Source organism: Nymphaea colorata, chromosome 8 (genome assembly GCF_008831285.2).
Source record: "Nymphaea colorata isolate Beijing-Zhang1983 chromosome 8, ASM883128v2, whole genome shotgun sequence".
Classification (NCBI taxonomy): domain Eukaryota; kingdom Viridiplantae; phylum Streptophyta; class Magnoliopsida; order Nymphaeales; family Nymphaeaceae; genus Nymphaea; species Nymphaea colorata.
In genome coordinates this window covers 22,166,429-22,187,979 of record NC_045145.1, presented here as the reverse complement: position 1 = coordinate 22,187,979, position 21,551 = coordinate 22,166,429, and the positions used below count along the sequence as shown (strand labels likewise).

Sequence of the window (21,551 nt, the reverse complement as noted above, 5' to 3'; positions counted from 1 at the left end):
TGGAAAAGCATGTTTATTTCTCCTTGCAATAGTATCTAGACGGAATCCTGGGTATTCAATTACCTCATATCTGATCCACCGTGCTGTTTTCTGGCTTTTGCATGCCTCTTGGAATCCTGGGGTATTCAATTGCCTCATATCTGATCCCGAGAAGGCATTAGGTAACTGGAATGAATGCAGAGTTACATGAATATTTTCCAAAACATGGACAGATTCATGCAACACATGTTCTAAAAATGCAGGGTTCCTGTTACTAAATGCCCTCGTAGTATCTTCGGATTTTGGAACCCATGAATTTAAAATAAACCTGTCTATGATCTTAGTTTGGGCTTTTTTGACGATGAACAGAAGCAAAGTGAAGATCTCTACTGTAGATCCTGTGTCGGATTAGAGATTCTTAGTTTCATGAATCGTGGATTTTTGTCTGCATCTTTTGCCATATAAGCAATACCACGTCGCATAAGATTTATGGATTTAAGATCTTCACACCTGAGCTTTCGATATGTATCAGAAGAAAATGATTAGTGGATCTATCAGCAAAGCAAACGCCCGTAGTCTCTTCATTTCGTTCTTTTTAAGTAATCGCCGAAAGTTCCTTCATATGTTTGTCCAAACGATACTGTTTTCATGTACTGACACGCGTTACGATCCTGCCAGCAGAAAGTTAAAACTTTTTCACCCGGAACCTGATATATATCCATGTTCCCACATAAATCCCACTCCTTTAGCCTAGTTGGTAAGCTATATGAGAACTATGTAGATTGACCGTATAAGTTACACGATCACCTTGAATAATGATTCACAAAGTTTTTTTTTAATTAAAAGTACAATATATCATTTTACAAGAATTATATGTCACACTGTATGCATCATTGGCCAAATTAATTCAACAGCTCAAGATCATCTTATGTATAACTTATTTTTACTTAGTTTACATATTTCATAAATCTTAACTAGATAAATAGCATCATTACGTAGAGCTTAGATATCATACTAACTCCTACTGTTGAGTTATTATCTTCCTTGGATTTGAAAGTGATGTGGAAAAACTAAAATTAGGAATGATGTTAGTAAAATGCATGCCCTTATTAATGATTAACGCATTGAAAGCGAAGATAAAGTTTTTGCTAGGAAATCCAAAAAGGTTACACCCTTATCTTGAGAATAGAGACAAATCTGGCCGCAGCCGGAAATTTCTCTTTGTAACTATAAATTAACCAAACCGGATTTGGTCCCCAAGACCCGATGGGAACCCTTCTCTTCAAATGCCCCGCCTTCCCTTGGCGCCACCTCCGCCGCGCCCCTCCTCTCCTCAGGATGACTTCCGCCGCCTCCCCCGCCGGCCCCCGGTCGTCGTCGACCGCCGGTAGCGCCGTCAGCGTCTCCGTTTCCGATTCTCCCCGGCGGAAGAAGGCGCGGCGAGAGTCGCCGGAGGGCATCCTACGCCACCGTCTGGATATGTGCTCGAAGAACGGGGACGCGGCTTCCGCTATCGCCTTCTACGATGAGGCCTGCCTCGCAGGTGTCCCCCTCTCTAGCCACCACTACAACACCCTCCTCTACGTATGTTCCCTTCCGACCCCTGCCTCCACAGAGGAAGTAGATCGAGCGACCATTATTGAACGTGGATTTGAAATCTATGACCGAATGAAAGCCTGCGGTGTTCCTGCAAACGAGGCGACGATCACCGCGGTCGTTCGTCTCGCCGTCGAGAAGGGCGACCTGGACGTCGCCTTCGACCTCGTCAAGCGGATGCCAGATTCCGGTCTCGCGCCGCGCCTTCGGTCTTTCAGCCCAACTTTGCTAGGGTTTTGCAGAGTGGGGAACGTTGAGAAAGCTTATGCGGTCGATGAGTGCATGTCACAAGTTGGAGTTTTGCCGGAGGAGGGTGAGCTTGCTGCATTGCTGCAGGCGAGTGCAGAGGCAGAGAGGGAAGAAAAGGTTTATTCTCTTTTGCATAGGTTGAGAAGGACGGTGAGGGCAGTATCGGAATCGACCGCGGAGATAACGGATAGGTGGTTCAGGAGTGAGGCAGCTACGCGGGTCGGAGTAGAGGACTGGGACGCAGAGGAGATTAGAGCAGGGGTTGTTGCTGGTGGCGGTGGGTGGCACGGGAAAGGTTGGTTAGGAAAGGGAGAGTGGAGTGTCGTAAGGACGTGGGTTAATGAGAATGGCGTCTGCCAGGCATGTGGGCAGCGGATGGTTACAGTGGATATCGACCCAGTAGAGACGGAGAACTTCGGAAAGTCGCTTGCAGAATTGGCTTGCCAAAGGGAAGTCAAGACAAATTTCACCAAGTTTCAGGTAAACTTTCTATCATGGAATCGTCTAATGTGGCTTCAAGTTGGGGATTTGTAGTTTCGTGCTCAAAGGTCCAACTTTCTTCTCATCTGCTTGCTGAACATTATTTTATCGTAATGAAAAAATTGGACTTTACGAGCGCCCTACGTGACATTTTGATACAAAAAGTTGTACTTGTCGGTTTGAAATATTGAGTTTAAGTAGGCTAATTCAAGCGGTTGCTACTTCTAGGATTGGCTTAAGAACAATGGACCGTTTGATGCTGTAGTTGATGGTGCTAATGTGGGCCTCTTCAATCAGGGTACATACGGTTTCAACTTCTTCCAAGTAAGTAGTTAACCACAGCTGGCGTTTATCTGATTAGGATACATGAGCTCATTTACTCACGTCATGGATTGAGAGTTTTAGATTTACTTTAGTAAGGATATGCATTCTGAATGTTATGGCAGTTGAATTCTGTTGTTAATGCATTACGAGAAATGAGTCCAACAAAGAAATTGCCCCTCATTGTTCTTCATAGCCGGCGTCTAAAGGATAATCTTGCAAATAGACCACAGAACAAGCGGTTGATAGAAGAATGGCAGAGATCCCATGCACTCTATGCTACTCCGAATGGATCAAATGATGACTGGTTAGTTTGTAATCTTTTACCTCTTTATATGTTATTATGACTTCTGTCACGGCTATTGGACATTAAACCTTTAATACTTTGTGGATGTATTAAGCTCCTGGTAAGTTGCTTGGCCATAGGGAGGAGAAATCAAGCGGCTTCCTAATTCTATGATAGATTCAATTAGATCACATGAAAGGGGTTCAATTGAAATTAGTTGGGCTAAATAAAAGGAAACTTATAGGAAGAAGATGCCTTTTTCTTTTCATCTTTTCCCCTATTGTCACACTCAACCAGCATAATAGATGACTCTAATTCAGGATGAAGCTTCAAATTTTGGAAGAGCTTGTCTTTTTCATTCTTAATTATGTTCATCTGATACCTCAGTTACCTGTTCACCAGACAAGGTGCATCTTATCATCAAAATTGATTATCAGATATGAAATCCCTTGATAAGCATGAAGCTGTGGGCCTCTGGCTTGATTTGTCTTGTTTGTTTTACAGTCAGAATGTCACTGCAGGGGATTATTTGGGGCAGAGATGGATACTTCTAGATTCTAGTCCTCTATTCCTAAACCTGACATACAAAGAATCCCACAGAGCAGGAGCTAATCATCATAGTTTTTCGTTAACACCATGATTGAACTTCAGAATGGGATACCATGCATGACTTGCATCTCGAGTATTGCATTCCAGGGTTGGCATTTCTTTCAAAATACGTTGAATTGGCATTTTAATGTAAATAGATGGAAATTTAATGGACTGTGAATAAAAGCTTTTGCAATGTTGTGAAAAGTAAGATATCATAAAAAAGGTTCTAATCAGTAGTCATGAACAAGAGTACATCTTCTAGGAGCTTGATGGTAACTAATGATCTTGTTATTATTCCTTACGGCCCCATGGTTCTGAAGTATGTGAAAGGAGAAAGCAAATTGTAAAGATCACACACCCTATGTTTGTTGCAGGTTTTCATGATTGTGGGGATTTCAAGGGCTTCTATAAGTCATTTTTTGTATTCACTGCACATGTTTAGCTTAACCCTGTGGATCTAATAGATCTGTTTTTACATTTTATTTTTCTACTTGTCATTTTTCTCTAATTGTAGTATGTGATTAGAAATCACTGATATTTGTATGATGTTGACCAGGTATTGGTTATATGCAGCAGTCAGTTGCCGTTCTTTGCTGGTTACGAATGATGAAATGAGAGATCATTTGTTTCAACTTCTAGGGAATAGCTTTTTCCCAAGGTGGAAAGAGAGACATCAGGTCTATTTCTTCTTGCTTGAATGCTTATTCATCAAAATGAATCTTTTATTGTCATTATAAGATTCTTATGATTTTTTTTTTCTGTACAAATTTATTATTGATTGAAGTTGGCTTATGCTTCAGTTGTGAAATTGTCCAGCATTCTTGAACCATTCAAACTTTGCAATTTATTGCTGTCAAGATGGACTTGGGTTTTTTCATGTTTTTCCTGTCTCCTCCTTCCTGTTCACACGTAATCTTATCCATATATCCAGAAATCTATGTAAGAAAAGATTAAAAAACGTTCACTCATGGTACCTAGGTGACAGGTGATGTTCTCCAGATGGGCTGAATGTCTAGAGTTTTAGAAGGTTTGCCTGCAGTGCTCAAAGAGTGTAGCTATCCAGTTCTCTTTTTATTAGTTGGTAGAACGTGTAGTCTGGGGTATAATTTTTGTCACCTAATCAATGAGTGACATTCTTGTTCACCAGGTTTCTCTCTCTCTTGCGTGTACACACACACACACACAAAACTTGTTGACTGTGAAAGTCAAACTTAGGCCGGAGAAACTGGTGTTTACTTCTATTTTCTGAAAAACTCCTTTCTATCTAATGCTTACATGAAAATGATTCTGGAAGGTATTTGTGATGTTCAGATGCTATCTCTGATGATATTCAACGTTCATCTGATTGCTCATGATTTATGTACTCATTGATGGAAATTTGAAAGTAGAATGCTGCGGCTGTGCTGGTTACTAAGTTCTTGTGTTTCTTTGCAGGTTCGGCTGGCGGTGTCAAAGACCATCAGCTTCAGAATGCCACCCCCATATTCAACATTGATACAGGTCCTAGCTCTCTCTCTTCTCTTTACCTTCAATTTGCTTTTGTCATCATGTTTCATTCAAATACCTGCCCATGTACCTGTCGCCTAGTAAATTATAATGACCAGCATTTTCCTTGGAATTGCAGGAGTCAGAAGTTGGCAGTTGGCACATACCTATTGCTATTGATGAGGAGTCTGAAACTCCAAGGCCATGGATTTGTGCAAATAGGCATGGCTTACCGATTTGATTTATGTCATCTGTCAAACAAGCTTCTGGCGAATGCTGAAGGTGGGGCGATTCCGAACCTACCTCGGTATTTCATTGCAGCAGTTTTAATTTGCAAATTGCTCGATTTTGTAGCCATCTCTTTAATGTGTAATATGTAATGCTCAGCTGCTCAATTTTGGATATTATTTTCTTACGTGCGTCCTAAGAAAGCTTATCGATGTTCTCTGTTTGTTTCTACTTTATCCCTTTGAAGAAGGTATGTTCAACTATTGAGATGTGCAGCCAGGACTTGGGTATGCTCAATTAATAAGGTCACTGAACGTAATACTTCCTTTTACAACCTCGTAGAAATCCCAGAATCACCAAGGTACCCCTCGTGACAGTCATCCCATTCCAGCCTGTTAAGGAGCAGCGAGCAAATATCTTTTGCAGGTTGACTGTTAAGAAGCCTGACACTGCCCCAGCAACCGTCACTCAAGTCCTTACTGCTAAGTTCTTTAATCTTGATCTTTCTCTTCTTTAAGAGCTGTTATCTACTGCTCATGGTTAAACGCAGTTGCCACAGATTATCCTCCTTAGGAACCATTTAAATTGCCTTGTGCAAAGCAAACGTCTCTGATGAAGGAGAACCGAGCTGATGCTGAAGACTCGTCCCTACAGCTTTTCGTCATCTAGCGAAATTCTCAATCGCAACTATGAAGGCGACAGGGGACGAAGGTTCTTGCTTCGGGGAGAAGAGGTGCCCCTCGGTGCCATTCACAAGCATGTATCAAGAGTCCGAGAGCTAACCACAAAACACACAGCTACGTACCCTCAATGGAACCTCAGCCCAAGGAGTAAGCTGTAACCATCAGCCAACTTTATCACAAGCCTTCAAAAAGTCTAGTTGTACGCTACTGCCTCGTCCTGGAGCAAATACAAACTACTTGACAACCTCAAGCGCCAAAGACAATGGTACATTTAAGCCCCCCTGGTAGGCAAGAATGCACTTTGCAGAGGAGAATGCAGCATTGATCTTTCATTGGATTAATAAGAATCCTAGTTAATGAATTTGAAAAGTTACACAAGGTAATGTGCTGAATTTCAGTGTTTAAACTTAAGAATTGGGATTAAGTATGATTCTGCCGGCGCTCATGACAAGTTTCTTCTTCATAAAACACAGTCAAATTACCAGTCACGTCACTCTCAGTTATACTCCAGTGCCTCATAGAAGTATGCAGGGAAGCCATTCTAGCTAAGGGCGATATCCTCTTTGGCCGGCTCCTCCATCGCTTACTGATTTAAGAAGCAAGCCTTGTGACACATACAAAAGCCATTACAAGATTGACGGACATATGATAAAAGTAATGACAAGTCCCTTTTTGTCTTCCCAATTTCCCAGCAGGAAGGATACCAAGTTCCCATGCTGAATCTAACGTCACTAAGACAATACCATACAACCGAAAATCTAAATGAAAACCACCAGCCACTGACATTTCAAGATTTTGAACGCAAACCGTATTCCTTTGCGTGCAATGAATTGCCTCTCATGAACCTAAGCAGTGGCTGACTACATCATCTTCTCACAGGCTTCATCTGAGATCACCGCGCTTCTTCATCCGTTCACCTCCTCCACGTTCCTCCGCGGTGATCGTCCCTCCAGTACTTTCTTGACCCTCAACTATGGGCAAACCGCACCCCACGATCTGATCCTCGCCAGATGGTGAGGGTCGGGGATGCCAACCGTCGCCGAGCTACCGATGGCTCGCTGTGTCTCCGACCCTCGCCATAATTCCACTCTGTCGCCCCGCCCTGCCACGGCTGGGGCCGACCGGCTGCCGTCGCCCCTCGTCAGCGGCCGACGGTTTAATATTGGCTCAAATGGGCGGTTGTTTGTAGATTTTTCTTCATTTAATCTCATGTTAAAAGAATAACATGATAAACTGGGGCTAATTAATTTAATCGTTTTCCATTAACTAAACATACCTCGCTGGTTAACGGGCCGACCCTAGACGGCTAGAACTAGTGACTGAGCTCGGTTCCTTCTATTTAGTTCTTGGTCGAGCTTGGGGCAAATTTGAACCAGTTGGGATCTCTTGGCCTGAAGCCCTGTCCTGCGCAAACCCCAAGACGATGGAGTTTGATAAAGCAACATACAAATTCATAGAGATGATTTAGTGCAGATATGTCTTGTTCTATCAGAAATGCATTTACATTTCGAGCACCGTCTATATTTGCGAATTTCTCATATCTGAATCAACTGATCCAACTGAGCTTCATTTGACAGTTTGAATAATATTTTCTCAAGAATCGCACTTAACTTTTTGAGGAATAACAAAAACGTTTCCTTGAATTTTAATACATGTTAGCTACCAAGTTACATGAATAATGAATTCGGAAAGGGAATAGCTGTTTTCTATTATTTCCATAGAACTAGGTTGCCTTACCTACGATTAGGGCTGCACAACGAGTCGAGCCAGCTCGGGCTCGACTCGAACTCGCCCGGTTAAACTCGGCTCGAGCTCGACTCGTTTATAAACGAGTCGAGTTCGAGCTTACAATGAAACTCGAATGAGTAAACGAGTCGAGTTCGAGTTTTAAGAACTCGACTCGACTCGTTTATATAAAACCGTTTAAATTTTGAAAACCGATAACACAAATTTACCAAAACCGGTTCACCGGTTTAGGGTAAAAATTGATCGGTTATAAGTTCTTTTCCCCTTTTCTCTCTCTTCTGTCGACTATCTATCCAGTCCTCTCCTCTCCGCCAGACGGCCCAGACCGCCACCGCCGCACACCATCTCCACCGGACCACCGTCCGGCATTTGGCATCTAACCACCAGGCTCCAGCTCCACCATCCGGCAATGGCATTCGACATCTAACCACCAGCTCCACCGTCCGGCCTGCCGTCTGCGTTTTTGTTTAGGCTCCCCACGACAGTCCACACAATGAAAAGAACACAAATGAGCATCCAGAGACGACCCAAGGTATGTTCCCCTCTTTTTCATGCGCTCTTTCTTTGCCTCTCTCTCTCTTAAACTCTCGTTGAGTCCGTGACACGGTGACACCTCATCCTCATAGGCTCACCTTCGCAGGGTCTGCACAAGCACGGGAACGACAGCTCCACTGTCTGCATTTCCTCCTCATTTCCTTCTCTGCCACCGCCACCGGCCCACCACCGCCCTCTGCTCTGCCTAACGCCCGATGGTATGCTAATGCTCCTCCGGGGGTCAAAGTTTTGAACATCTTGTGTTGCGCCTGTGCTTTCAAACAAATCCTTGACTTCATCCTCTTATTAATCATTTTTTTGCTTTTTATTTTGGCAGAGATCTTAGAAAGGGATAAATATTGAGGTCGTAATTGCTTCTAGAGGCGTGCTTTCTGCCCCCGCCTTCACGTCAGGTACCCCTTCAACCTTCCTTTCTTCTCATTGTTGTTCATCTTCTTCCTCTTCCTCCTTCTTACCTGTTTTGTGAAGTCTGTTTTGTTGTTTTGAATTTCTTGATGCAATGCTTATTTTGGTGGTTAGAAATGAGAAAGAAGGCTCAGAAAGGGGTCAAAGAGATTTTGTTATTTTTTTTCCTCGTGCAAAGTGATTGCTTGGAAGAAATTTGCTCTTCCTAAGCAGTCGACGGTTTTTAGCCATGTTAGAAACCTTCAAATCTCGCCTGTCCAATATTTTCTTTCTTAAATCTTGTTCACCAAGCTTTACAGGAACAACATTGATCCACATTTCCTTTTTCTTCCTTCATGTTGACGTGATTTTTTATTTCATTAACATAAATTCTTTTTATATATTGTTTATGACATGTGTGCCAGGCATGTGTTGATCCAGCTGTGTGCAAGGCCTTCACTTAGGCACTAAAGGGTCTAGGCATGAAACATTGAAAAAAATAGCTTTTATTATTCTTTCTTGTTCTTTATCTTCTCACGTTGTTTCTTGCTCTGTTGCCTGGGAAGATTTTTTCTGTTCATTCATTCATGGCTTGAAATAAATAGCTTTTATTATTCTTTTATTATTCTTTCTTTTTATTTATCTTCTCACGTTGTTTCTTGCTCTGTTGCCTGGGATGATTTTTTCTGTTCATTCATTCATTCATAGGTCATGGTTGGGAATCCTGCAATAATATTTAGTGCACATTACACTAAAGGGCCTGCCAGTAAAGAGTAGAACAGCGAGAATGTGCATCCATCTGTAAAAGTACAACATTTTCTCATGTTATATTCTTTTAGGTTGTTAGCTTCTCATGTTTGACGTACTTCATTGTAAGCTAGATTGTCTCCAAAGCACTTTCCCTGCTGGAGAACCAGAGCAGTCCCACTCTGTGCAGGAGATCACTGATAGAGAGCAAGAAGCTATGGCTATGGAGCTCGCTGCTGTGTCCATAGAGAACTATGTGGTTGCAGGGCTGGGTTTTGGCTTCTTGGTAAGACATGGCAGCCCATGACATCAAACCAAAAAAGCTTTGTTTCTATCTGCTAGTTGTTGTGTACTAAGGAACATATATTGTATTATATCATTTGCGTATTGGATGATTTCTGTTCTGCACTAAGGAGCATGTCCTTTATTATATCATCTATGTATTGGATGATTTCTGTTGGAAATTTGAACTGGGTTTTGGTGATCATGGCAGCTGGGTATGGGAAGTGCTTTGGAGACACTGTGTGGACAGGCCTTTGGAGCTGGGAGGTTGAGGATGCTGGGGATTTACATGCAAAGCCAGAGGTCATGGACTCATGGGTTATTTTCTGTTCTGCACAACCTTGATCTTGACTCCTGTCTACGTTTTCTCAAACTATATTCTAAAGCTTGCTCAATACTTTGCTGCTATTATCCAATTTCCTCTGGGAGATGATGCTCTGCTCAGATCTGGACTTGAATCTGCTCGTCTCTTTTTCCATCAAAGGACATATGCTGACTACTGAAGTTGGCTGTTATTTTACCATACTGTGTAGCCAATTTTAAACTTTTATTTCCTCGTATACATTATGTCCTATTTACATTTTGTTCAATTGTTCAGTCATCAGCTTATGATTCTATAATATTTAATAATGAGCTAATACCAAATGGTGTCTATTTGCAGCTCTAAACTGTTGGCAGGGTTGAGTAATTCACAAATTTCATCCCACGTCATGAAATTTACTAGATATTTTAAAAAGAAGGATCATTTTTATTTAAACGAGCTAATCGAGTTAATCGAGTCGAGCTCGACTTTGTTTAATCGAGTCGAGCACGAGCTTGTGTTAGGTAGCTCGACTCGAGTTCGAGCTCGAGCTCGTTGAGTCGAGTCTCGACTCGGCTCGTGTGCAGCCCTACCTACGATGTTTTCGTTTGTTGAAAGGTGGAAGGCCCTAATGAATGGTGTCCGTTTCTGTGCTATTTTCATTTTCCCTGGCCTTGCCTGCTCCACATGGCAGTAGGAGAGAATGTTGCCCTGTGCACTATGAGGGATCCTTCAGCTTGAAGTGGAAGCCTGAAAGCCCCAAAGTATGTAGTGTAGTTTTTGTTGCTCAGTTTTTCGTGACGATGGGTTAGGTATCTGAGCACCGAACTTCATCTTCTTGCTTTGATCTTTGCCAGTTCTCTTTTATTTTATGGTGGTAATTGTCTAGTTGCTCGGGCATGTTTTCGTGTTATTTTGATGGTTTTGGTTGGAAGAATTTCTGTTTATGCGTGGCTGCGAGCCTGCGTGTGTGTTGTCCCCGTGTGTGTGTGCGTGCGCCCACTCAGGCGTCCAATATGAGTCTCATCGTTGAAGGGTCCGGTGCTTCCGTCAGGGACCAGCTTTTTCTTTAGATTGACTTTCAATGCTGAAGCTTCATTGGTGTTTATCAACCTTGCTTTGGCGTGATGGAAGCTCTGACTCTGATTTTTTTTTTTTCGTGTAATTTAAGAGCCAAACGCTTCTGATTGGCCCTTCAATCGCGAGAGTTTGGATTCGAAAGCATAATGAGAATCAAATGGTAGACGCTTGGAAGAGAAAAGGCGAAAGTTTTTATTTTTTGTAATCTTGCTTTACTGAATGCAGGAGAGGAATTTAATAGAATGATTTCCACGGGGAAGCTTCTTTCTGTTCTCTTATTTGCATCTGTTTTGAAATGGTTGTCTTTTTTGACTCCTATGTTAAGTCCAGACAAACATGATGGGATCTCGGAAATGTACTTTCTATTTGGTGCTTAAATACATATAATCCCCAAATGGTTGTTTGTCCCTTAATTGCTTTCGAAAGAATGAGCATCTGTTTTTGCACCTGAGGTAACAGCCTGATGGGCGGATCAATTTTGGATGAAGGATATTCCATGAAAAAATAAATTAGTGGCCCTTTAGAGTCCGTCCTAGTCAAATATTGCCTGAGTATCAGTGTCATCCCTACTTGCATTTGCGAAAGATTCCTTAGGCTTAAGTGGTGAGTTTGATGGACTTTTATTACTTACAAATTCGACATAGGTCCTGGTTGTCTTTATTTCTATGTACGAAAAAAATCTTAGGCTGATGTGATTAGTTTGATGGATTCGTGTTACTTATGACTCGGGCATTATATGAATAATCGAAGGCCAAAATTGTTTCAATCTCTGCTGTAAGAGCTATACCAAATTTTTTTAAATTTGAAGTTACATCAGATTCTTACTGCAACTCACTAAACTTCGGTAGGTGCTTTGATTAGCCAACTGTTCTCAAACTACTAAAAAGATGTTACTTCTTCCACTAATTAAATCATCACAAGACCAAAATTGTTTCAATGTCTGCTTATAAGGGCTATATTAAAAATTTTTGAAATTTGAAGTTGCATCAGATTCTTACTGGAAACATCAAACTGCTCCTATGTGTCAATTAAAACACAAACACACAGACATAGTTGTGCAATGCAGGTACTCAAATTTCTACATGGGGGCCATATTAAGGAAATTATCATGCAGATGAAGGGAAACAATTTGTTTTTTCTTTCATGCCATTTACAAATTTGCACAAATATGACTAGATTTGATCAGTTTTAGGCGTGGAACTAGTGAGAATTGTGTAGCTCAGTTAACACTAATTCTAATGTTTGCTGATTTGCTGAACCATTCTTAAACTAATATCTACTCTTGTCTTGTTAGATCCATTTTCTCTTCCTTGATAGAGTAATTTCTGCATTTTGGAGTAAATTTTGTCTGGCATTTTACCTGAAAATAATCAGGTGTAAATATGCCCAAAAAGCAGCATGGCTTATAGTTGAAGGTGCTAAAGTAGTGCTTATCCAAATAAGTTTCATGCTGTTTATTTTCTATTTTCCTGAGAACTATAAATCTGTCTCTCTCTTGAAAGCTGAAAATTCAAAGTCAAATATTTCTCCAACCATCTCGTAGAGCAGACATCAGTTGATCAGGAGTAGTCTTTCTGAGACGAAAACACTGGAAATCTGGAAATATCTCCTGCAGTTAAATTATCATGGGTGGACATGATCCAGCTTACCCATGCATCAAAATTTGCATCTTAATTGAAGATCCTTACCTGAAAGGTGCAGAGTCTTGGTCAGTTGTCCAAAATTCAAGAATAGAAGGTATGAGCCTATCACATCTGAGTTTTAGGTGTGACTAGTAGAAAGGTAAAACATGTTAGCCACTTGTTTCTTGTGTTTGTTTGCTTTTTTCCTGTGATATGTACAGTCTGTATGTGTGTTTCATCAAATTTCTCAAGGTTTATTTTGACAAATGCCATTGGTCTGTGACATGATTGTTATTTTTTAACTACTATTTCCTTGTCATTTCTATGGTAATGTCTGCAATGTACATACTTACGTCTGTATGTATACATGAATCTGTAGATACTCAAACGTATTACATTAGTGTAAATAACATTGTAGTTTGCTCTGTAGTTTACATATTTTCTTTTGAACTATCATGCCAACATAGAAAAATGTTCAGAGTGAAGGCGTGAATAGTTGCTCTCTGGATATTGAACATTTTTAAATTGGTTTGTTGAGGAAAAACAAAAAGAACATCACATTTGACCTAGAATCTTTTTGTATATATTGCCTTTCATGTGCACCGTTGTGGATGTATGTCTGCTCCATGGGTTGGTCAAAAATATAAAAAAGTAAACCTTAATCTTTTAGTTCGCTTTGATATTGACTTCATGCGACTAATTTTCTACAATACTTACGGGCATAACATGAGTTGTCATAATTATTTATCTGGTTTGTGCATTCCACAAGGTCCAATCCACACATCCTGCCCCATCTGGCTTATCAAGGTTCTATCCACATATACACATCCATATACCTACATATGTAACATATATAAATATGCAGAAGTTTTAGATTTCCTAATTTAATTAGGTACTGCAAGAAAAGGATGTCACTTTGTGAGTCAGATAAAGGTTAGTTTCATCTTAAAGTCAAATGTGGAAGTTCCATGCATTATATTGCACATTCTGCGCAGGTGTGCTTTTGCTTTAAACAAGTTATAGCCAACATATCTGAGCTTACTTGTTCATGAATCTATGCCTTCTCTGTTTAAATTTTTCTCGCATACATGGTACTGAAATTTTATGTTGTGAGTTGACTAATGATCCAAGTGATAAATGAGCTAGCTACTAGCTATATCTTAGTTATTGAAAGTCATTCTGCATGTTTATATATCAATATGTCATAGCAGTCATATTGCAGAAGGAACAGATGGAGAAATGCGCTGTCATTCTTGTTTGACAGCCCAAATTTATTTTGTGCATGATAAACCAGTTGGGAATTGCAGTAAAATGCTTTAACCTACCATTGCATTCCCATACGATTTGTATCTTTCCTCCACTAGGCTTTCCCGTTCATCACTGCTTGTGTGAAGGATATAAGATTTTTCATTGCTGTCAGCTCTCCATCAATTCCGAACACTCTCTTCCTCAGTGCCAACATATTCTTCTTGAGCTCTTGCCAGTGAGACATCTTCATTGCTAGCCCTTTTCTTATATCCTCCCTCTCCTCGCCTTCCAGTTGAATCCCTACCTTCCAAACATTTACGATGAATTCGCAGTTCACAAACTGGTCACCTGATACAGGCCAGCACAGAAGTGGTTTTCCTGCAATTATGGCTTCTACGGTTGAATTCCACCCACAATGTGTCAGGAAGCAACCAACTGCTTTGCTTTCCAGGACCTCCCTCTGTGGAGCCCAGTCCACCACTTTCCCCCTCCGTCCAACACTTTCCAGGAAACCTGTTGGGAGCTTTGCTTGCCATGCAGTTCGTAACACCCACAGAAATGGCCTTTCTGAGGCTTCCAATGCAATTGCTAACTCAACTATATGTTGTTGAAGTGACAGGCCAACCCAGCTTCCAAAAGAGACATAAATCACTGAACCAGAGACCTGCTTGGCCAGCCAAACAGTGCAACTATTATCTTCCTCCCACATGCTAGGGTTGTGCTCAATATGCCTCGTGAGTGGTCCAACATGGAATAAGCTTGGTTCTGGAGAAACCACTGGTTCTGGAGAAACCACTGGTTCTGCAATGGAGAGTGATGGTTGTTGCTGTCTTTGATTCTCTTCCGGGAATGAGTTGAACAGGATCCATTTCAGGGAAGCAACACGTTTCAACGTTGCTAACCAAAACTTGAATCTGAAAAGACGGGAAGTTGCATTTCCTACCAACCATGGACAGTGGGTTGGGTTCAGCCCAGGTAAAGAAGGTAAAAAGCCCACTGTTTCTTCTGTCAATGGAGAACCTGCGTGAACAAAAAAACTGGTGAAACACTGAATAAGTCCTACGAGTAGCACCTCCAACTTCATGAACTGTAATGATTCTGATATGCCATCTTTTATAAAAAAAAATATTTGATCAGATGGAAATGCGCAGAAGAAAAATTAGGAAACTGGTTTATGTAATGTAAAGACTTTCCTATGTTAGATTTATATCATACCATCAATGGCGGAAATAAGTCTCTTTTGGATAAAATCTGGAATAGCTTTCACAATGGTATAAGTGGCGTACATGGCTGGCCAAAATCCAACAACAGGAATTCTGCAGCGCTCCGCAACACTGATTGCACAAGATGCGAGCAAATCAACAACAACAAAAGCAAGGCCTTCTGCTCTGCTATCAAAGCTTCGAAGGAGTTGGTCAAGATGCAGAGGCATGATATTCTCCATGAAATGCGAGATTGCAAAGAAATCACGTGGTTGGTCATCATCCAGGCCGTCAGGAATAGACATGAACATAACGACATTACCATCATCTTCACTAACTGCAGTGCATGACAACTGAGAGTGGATGAACTGGGGGTTGATGAGAACTGGTTGGAAGCCTAAACGGTTCAAGGCTGATGCAAGTTGAACCATGGGAGTCACATGTCCCTGTGCTGGATAAGGCACTAAGGCTACCTTCGGCCTTCCTTGAGTCCTCATTTTTAGCAGGTTTTTGTGCTTATCACTACTGTCTTGGCTTCCTCTATATAGAAAATCTCACTGCCATGATCCAGTGAGAAACGTGGCTTGCGTTTTACCACAAACCTAAATAAAGCACATGGGATATTGCATTTGGTACGTTCTCTATCTGGCGTGCGATTATAATAAATCCCTGTTATATGCACGTTAATCTTTCTCACCGGGTATAGTCAATTAGAAAAGTGATAACCTTTATTACGTTACCCCAAAGGGCTGCAGATCTGTACTGTTGCAGACATGACAGGCTTGCACTGGATTCAGTGCGACTCTAATCTGATCAGTCAGGCTCCGTAAAGAATCTCTCTTGATATATATATATATATATATATATATATATATATATATATATATATATATATATATATATATATATATATATATAGAGAGAGAGAGAGAGAGAGAGAGAGAGAGAGTTTTTGGATTTGTCCATTCAAGTTTAGACAGAAAAACCTTCAGGCCCTCACAACACGCTATTCAATTCAGGCTGTGATTGGACAGCTCGGTGATCTCACTTTATGTAGTGTGAATGCGTTAGGCAGTCATTATTGGACTGTCGGCAGATTTCACCTTACATATTACACACAAATAGTTATTCATATCTCCATATGCCTTCTAGTGCTTTTTTGTGCTCAAGCATTAAATCGTTATCTAGTATAAGTTCAATTGCATAGATGGACGCAAAGTATTGAAATTTATAAAATTAAAAGAGATCATATAAATTGAATTTATTTATAAAGTTTGTAAAGATTAATGATTTTAGCTTTCCCAAATTATAAGTCCAATCTAAAAAATAGGGCCGTTCATAAGCCAAGTCGAGCTCAAGTTGGGTCAGATCGAGCTTGAACTCAACTCGCTTAACTTGATTAACTCATTCAGTTGTTATTCTTTTATCTATTATCTTATTATAATTCAACATTCGCTATGTGATCGAGTAGAATTGAGTTTAAACAAGTAAAGTTCAAGCCAATTAATATTTGAGCATATATTTGAACTCGAGCTCTTGAGTGAGTTTTGGAGAGCAAGTTCAAGTCGAGCTCAAGCCGGCTCAACTTGTCATACAATCCTACGAAATATCAAATTTTCATTTCGTCACTATAATTTCATATATTATAGGTGACATAGTTGGGGGCATAGATTTTACATGTATATGGTTTTGCATTTGAATTTAATCTGCAGCAAAAAAAATCCAACTCTAGGTGGACATTAAGCTAGTCAAGCAGAATTCAATTTCAGAAATGTCCTAGTCCAAGTCTGAACCATGTTCTATCTGATAGGGACGAGATTGGTAAAGCTTAGGTCAGATCTGTTTTCCGTCCGACCTTCCAGATATTCCATCTTTAGCAGCATTTTCACCAAAAAAGTATCCCTAATGGATGGAAAAGGGATCCGGCGGGATACCTTTTCCATGGCATCGAAAGTATCAAGTTGATCAATGAACCTCATAATTTTCTAACCATGGTCTTCACGTTTATCACGGAGCCAAAGTTAGGCATATACCATGGTGGAAGCTTATAACTTAAAATAAGACGATTACCATGATCTCTTTCCATTAACCTCAATTTTTCTTTATGTCTACTCTCAGAAAGATGCAAGACAAAGTGGTTATCTGACCTAAAAGAGAGGCGTGCTGCATGTGCCTTGCAGGTCACAGCTTTTCCTACCTAAAAAGAAAGATGCTTTGTTCCTAAGAGGAGTCACTTTTTCTTTTCCTTTTCATATTTTGAAAGCTCTTGGGGCCAATTTCGATTCTTTTGAGCCACCAAATAGAAGGGAGAAAAGAAAGTACAACCACTCACTTCCAGCTTAGGTTCCATTGGAAAGAAATTAAAACTGCGGTCCATGCAGGATCTTGATCACAGGCAGCAGGAAGTGAGCATATGCTTTCTTCTTTTCAGCTTCACTCTGGTGTCCAGACGTCCCTGACCGATGCTTCCCTTTGGAAAATCTGACGTCATCGCCTTTTCTAGCTTTGTTAGGTTAAGAAGAATCGTTATTTTTATGTTCTTTATGAGAGATTGCATTTAATGGACCGGTTCTTGGCTAGAATCTTACATGTGGGAGTTACTTTTGCGGTTTTGCTAGTCTGCCGAAGAAGGGCACATTTCTGCCATTGCCCTTTAACTCTATCTAAAGCCAAATTGCTCTTAAACTGTGGCGAAAGTGTTACTGAGTTCTCATGTATATATTATCGGTAGTTTGATTGGTGGTAGGCATGCTATGGTTCATCCTTTTAAGGACTTATAAGAAGGTTATTTAATTGATTAATTGCCCTGGTGCCTAACTGTTTTTCTTTTTCTTTTCTTTTTTTTTTTTTGGTTGGGGTAGAACCAAAATTGCTACATGCGGGTTAGGATATGTTAGTCAAGATATTACATTGGTATCAAAGTCATTTCAACACTCAAACAGGAGGTGTAAGCTAGAGGATTCCAAACCACTCCTAGCAGCTTCGCGTTCAACTTGAAAAAGGTTAGGAACCATGGTAACTAATCATTTAATGAAGGTCCTTATAAGTCCTTCAAAATTTTTCAGAGTCTTCAATGATGACTAAACTTTTAGGGTGTTACAAGGAGTTTACTTAGCATTAAAATCTTCTACACTGTAAGGCATCAGAAGGACAAGAGGAGCTGCAAAGGATGTAAGGAGAAGTGTACTGATCAAGTCCCAAAACTGCCACTCTGCTCAATAAGTTCATTTTATAAGGATATCCTCGTACTAGTTCTAACCTGCTCTTTAATTGTAGGCAGGTTAACTAATCTGGTTTGTGGAAAGGTTCTAGTAATTAAAAAACAAGCAAAAGAAGCGCAGAAGATTTATATTTTATAGCATGTGCGGATCGTGTTCACGAGTGTTGATAAAAGAACTCAAGAAACTATTAAAATCATAGCCTCCAATAAGTGGGAGTAGGTCTACACAAGGAAGGCACGCTAGCCAGCAGATGACATAACTTTTAAAAAGAGAGGCTTAGTATATTAAGCAGTTTATCCACACACGGCACAACAAGCCCACAGTCAAAAGATTGGGTCCCTCCTTTTACTTTTGTAAAGATTTCAGGGATGCACTGTGAATAATGCCTGGAATAGAAAGAGTTGTTTATCTTGTTATGAAGAGCCTTCTAGGGGCCGGATCAGAATACTTGGTGGCGTTTGAACATCTTTCTTTTTTCTTTTCTCCATTAACGCTCCTCTTTCTTATCCACTCTATCAATATGGATGCTGATGAGACGGATGACAAGAATGTTGGCATAAAAAGTGCAGTTGATTTTGTATAATTTTTATGTGGTCCGTGTGGAGACATGTGGCCACACAAATGAATGCCAAGCGCCCACCTAATTTTTTAAAAATTTCATTATTATGTTTGTTTTTTGGTCCTTAAAAACAAAAAAAGAGAGAAAAAAGAAGTTCAGGGTTTTGTCATTTACACATTGCTTGGATGAATCTTTCCATATGGAAAGAACAGAAAGGGGCATGTTGGTATTGATATGGTTGACACACAGGCACATAAGACATGTTATACTGTTGACTGTTGAGTGACAAGTCTTCCATATCTATTTATAGACAACCAGTGTGTTTGGGTTGTGATGATAAACGGCCGGTGATTTTCAGTACTTGTGGATTCCTTTCATCAGCCCAAATATTACGGCATTCATAGGTATAGCTGTAACTCAATTCTTTCTTGATAATTGCTTTACCTTGCAAGTCACATTATTTTCTTCACTTAGGATGGTATACTGACGCTTAACTACCAAAGATTTGTAATTGTCAGGCATCTTTTACAGAGGAATTAGAGCTACATCCACGGTTCTTTGAACTTTTATTCTCATTCATGTCAAAATAATGGCATGAGGACAGACCGGAAACCGGATTTTGGCTTTGCTAGTGACTGTTCGTAGCCAAGCCATGTTCGCGCCATCAGTGCACAACTGCCATCTCATGTGAGTTAAGAATGAAATCTTCTCATATCCTTGTGACCAAGAAGAAAAGGACACAATAATACAAGTATTTATGTGGTTCAAAGACAAATTGTCATCCTGCGATCACACTGAGTCTCCACTATTTCGAACAAGCTGGAAGTTGTAACTAGAAGTTATATAAGAGATGCTGGCCCACTTTAAAAACAGAGTCTAGGATCCACTGTCCAACAATTGTGTCCCCTGGGAGCAGCAAGCTCGGACTAACTTGGGCAATCTTAATGAGGCCGCAAATAATTCAAATTTGGACCAACTAAGTGCAAGAAGAACTTAGAACCCTACAGGATCCATATATTGCCAAAACTATGGCAGGAACTTTCTCTATATCACATTAGTTTGCACTGCTTAGGCTTAGGCCTTGTCCTCTATAACAATGTCAACGCTGCTCTACATGGCTGTGTTCATAAGTGCCATTGTTCTTTCTTGTAAAAATGTCCTTAAAAGAGAAACGTCACGTATAATTAACTTCTAAAGATCTCTTTTCCATTTTTGTTGACACAGAGAGTGCCGGCAGGAGGATTGTAGCGCTGCAACTAGATTGACAGGTGTTACATTAATGTGACCTTAGTTGTGGCATATATGGAAACCACTCTTGCCTACTCCTCTCTGCCAAAAGGCTATAGGTTCCACTTAGATTCAACCTTCTAGTAAGAATCTCCCAGTCTTCTTCAACTTGAAGTCACTAAGCCGACAAAGTTCTTGTTCCTTACAAGCACTTTCTGTCTCTCTTGTACTTAATTCAAGGGCAGAACCACAAATTTTACATAGTATTACTATTACCTTTGTTAAAGGGCATTGATAGTTCCGATTTGAAGAAAAGAAAAAGGGTGGGGGGGGGGGGTGCTGTTGCTTCAGCTTTTGCAAAGGGTGACATCTGTGACAATAAAAAAGTGAGCACCTGACACCATAGGCCACCCCCTTTATTAAGGGTTTACTGTGTTATGGTACAATCATGTTGATCATATGGATATGGATTAGCCCTATTCCTTGAGCCTCCGGGTCTACATATTTGCTACTTTAGGGGGTTTACAAACTGAGACTCGATTGCAACAGTTTGGTGTTGAGTTAGCTTCCAGATGTGTTCTCTGTTGTAGAGCAGTGGAGGACCAGGAACATCTACTTTTGACTGCCTATATTCTGAAGCTGTGTTTGGAACTATGTCCTATCCTGGTTCGGTATAATTAGAATGCCAAATTCTGATTTATGTGCTGTTCTTCAATGGTGGTTTAGTAAATGATTTTCCTATAAAGAATTTCAGAAATATTGGAGGTTATGTTTTCATATAGTCATATGGAAACTCACTGATTCCACTTTTTGACAGATGGAAAAATGAAATCCGAATGGGTCAGACAGACTGAAGAAAAAAGATATGGATCTCTAGGAACAAGCCTATGCATGATAATGTTTTGAAACCAGTTAGAGTGCTAAAGAATGAGATCTGGCAAACATGTTCTTCTCTTCTTCTGCAACAATCTTGGAGCAGGGATGTTATGAAGGCTATCCAATTATGGTTGAAAACAAAAATTCTGTCCCCCTTTCGGAAATCCAAGCCGTATGAGGGTTGTCTTATGGAACTGGTATCTACAATCTGTAAGGGAGAATTGATTGGGCATGCAGATATTTGTTCATATTTCAATTTGCAATAATCACCTCTGATTGTTGGTTAGAGGTAGTGAGGATAATAGACTAGATACAGGTGGTAATACGATCGCCACTGTGTAGTGAAGACTTGTTGCAGTCTTTTTTTTTCTCATTCTTTTTGTATTCATTATTCTCTCTTAATAATAGATTGGCACCCATTCATCAAAAAAGAAACAAAAGAAAAATCTTCTGGTGAGAATCTCCCAGTTTTCTCAACTTGAAGGCACTAAGCGGACAAAGTTGTTGTTCCTTACAGCTAGTTTCTGTTTCTCTTGTCCTTAATTCAGGGGCAGAACCACAAATTTTACATTGTATTACCTTTGCAAGTTTTCAAAGAGGGAG

General features: G+C 40.4%; 2 protein-coding genes and 1 long non-coding RNA gene across 4 annotated transcripts; 2 read left to right on the top strand and 1 right to left on the bottom strand.

Moving 5' to 3' along the window:
* Positions 1–1,234: 1,234 nt before the first annotated feature.
* On the top strand, positions 1,235–5,446 carry LOC116258658 (proteinaceous RNase P 1, chloroplastic/mitochondrial). Its single transcript, XM_031635937.2, has 6 exons — positions 1,235–2,304; positions 2,533–2,628; positions 2,751–2,932; positions 4,059–4,179; positions 4,937–5,002; positions 5,127–5,446. The coding sequence occupies exons 1-6, from the start codon at positions 1,246–1,248 to the stop codon at positions 5,226–5,228; spliced, it is 1,626 nt and encodes a 541-aa protein (XP_031491797.2). The 5' UTR covers positions 1,235–1,245; the 3' UTR covers positions 5,229–5,446.
* A 5,128-nt stretch (positions 5,447–10,574) lies between these two features.
* Positions 10,575–15,629, bottom strand: LOC116259629 (UDP-glycosyltransferase 82A1). 2 transcript variants are annotated; one of them, XM_050079246.1, is made up of 3 exons: positions 15,079–15,629; positions 13,941–14,883; positions 10,575–12,681 (listed from the first exon to the last, which is right to left on the bottom strand). In XM_050079246.1, the coding sequence occupies exons 1-2, from the start codon at positions 15,560–15,562 to the stop codon at positions 13,976–13,978; spliced, it is 1,392 nt and encodes a 463-aa protein (XP_049935203.1). In that variant the 5' UTR covers positions 15,563–15,629; the 3' UTR covers positions 10,575–12,681; positions 13,941–13,975. The 2 variants fall into 2 exon arrangements, with proteins under 2 accessions (XP_049935203.1, XP_031493345.2); XM_031637485.2 differs by lacking the exon at positions 10,575–12,681 and having other exon boundaries at positions 13,747–14,883; positions 15,079–15,627.
* A 3,046-nt stretch (positions 15,630–18,675) lies between these two features.
* On the top strand, positions 18,676–21,270 carry LOC116259474 (uncharacterized). Its single transcript, XR_004173946.2, has 3 exons — positions 18,676–19,249; positions 19,364–19,532; positions 20,890–21,270. It is a non-coding gene; the product is annotated as an uncharacterized LOC116259474 (long non-coding RNA).
* Positions 21,271–21,551: the final 281 nt, after the last annotated feature.

Coding starts and splice junctions, on each gene's coding strand:
- LOC116258658 (XM_031635937.2), top strand. CDS start 1,246: ATGGGAACCCTTCTCTTCAAATGCCCCGCCTTCCCTTGGCGCCACCTC. Junction 2,629..2,750: donor ACGGTTTCAACTTCTTCCAA/GTAAGTAGTTAA, acceptor ATGTTATGGCAG/TTGAATTCTGTTGTTAATGC. Junction 4,180..4,936: donor GGTGGAAAGAGAGACATCAG/GTCTATTTCTTC, acceptor GTTTCTTTGCAG/GTTCGGCTGGCGGTGTCAAA.
- LOC116259629 (XM_050079246.1), bottom strand. CDS start 15,562: ATGAGGACTCAAGGAAGGCCGAAGGTAGCCTTAGTGCCTTATCCAGCA. Junction 14,884..15,078: donor ACTTATTTCCGCCATTGATG/GTATGATATAAA, acceptor TTGTTCACGCAG/GTTCTCCATTGACAGAAGAA.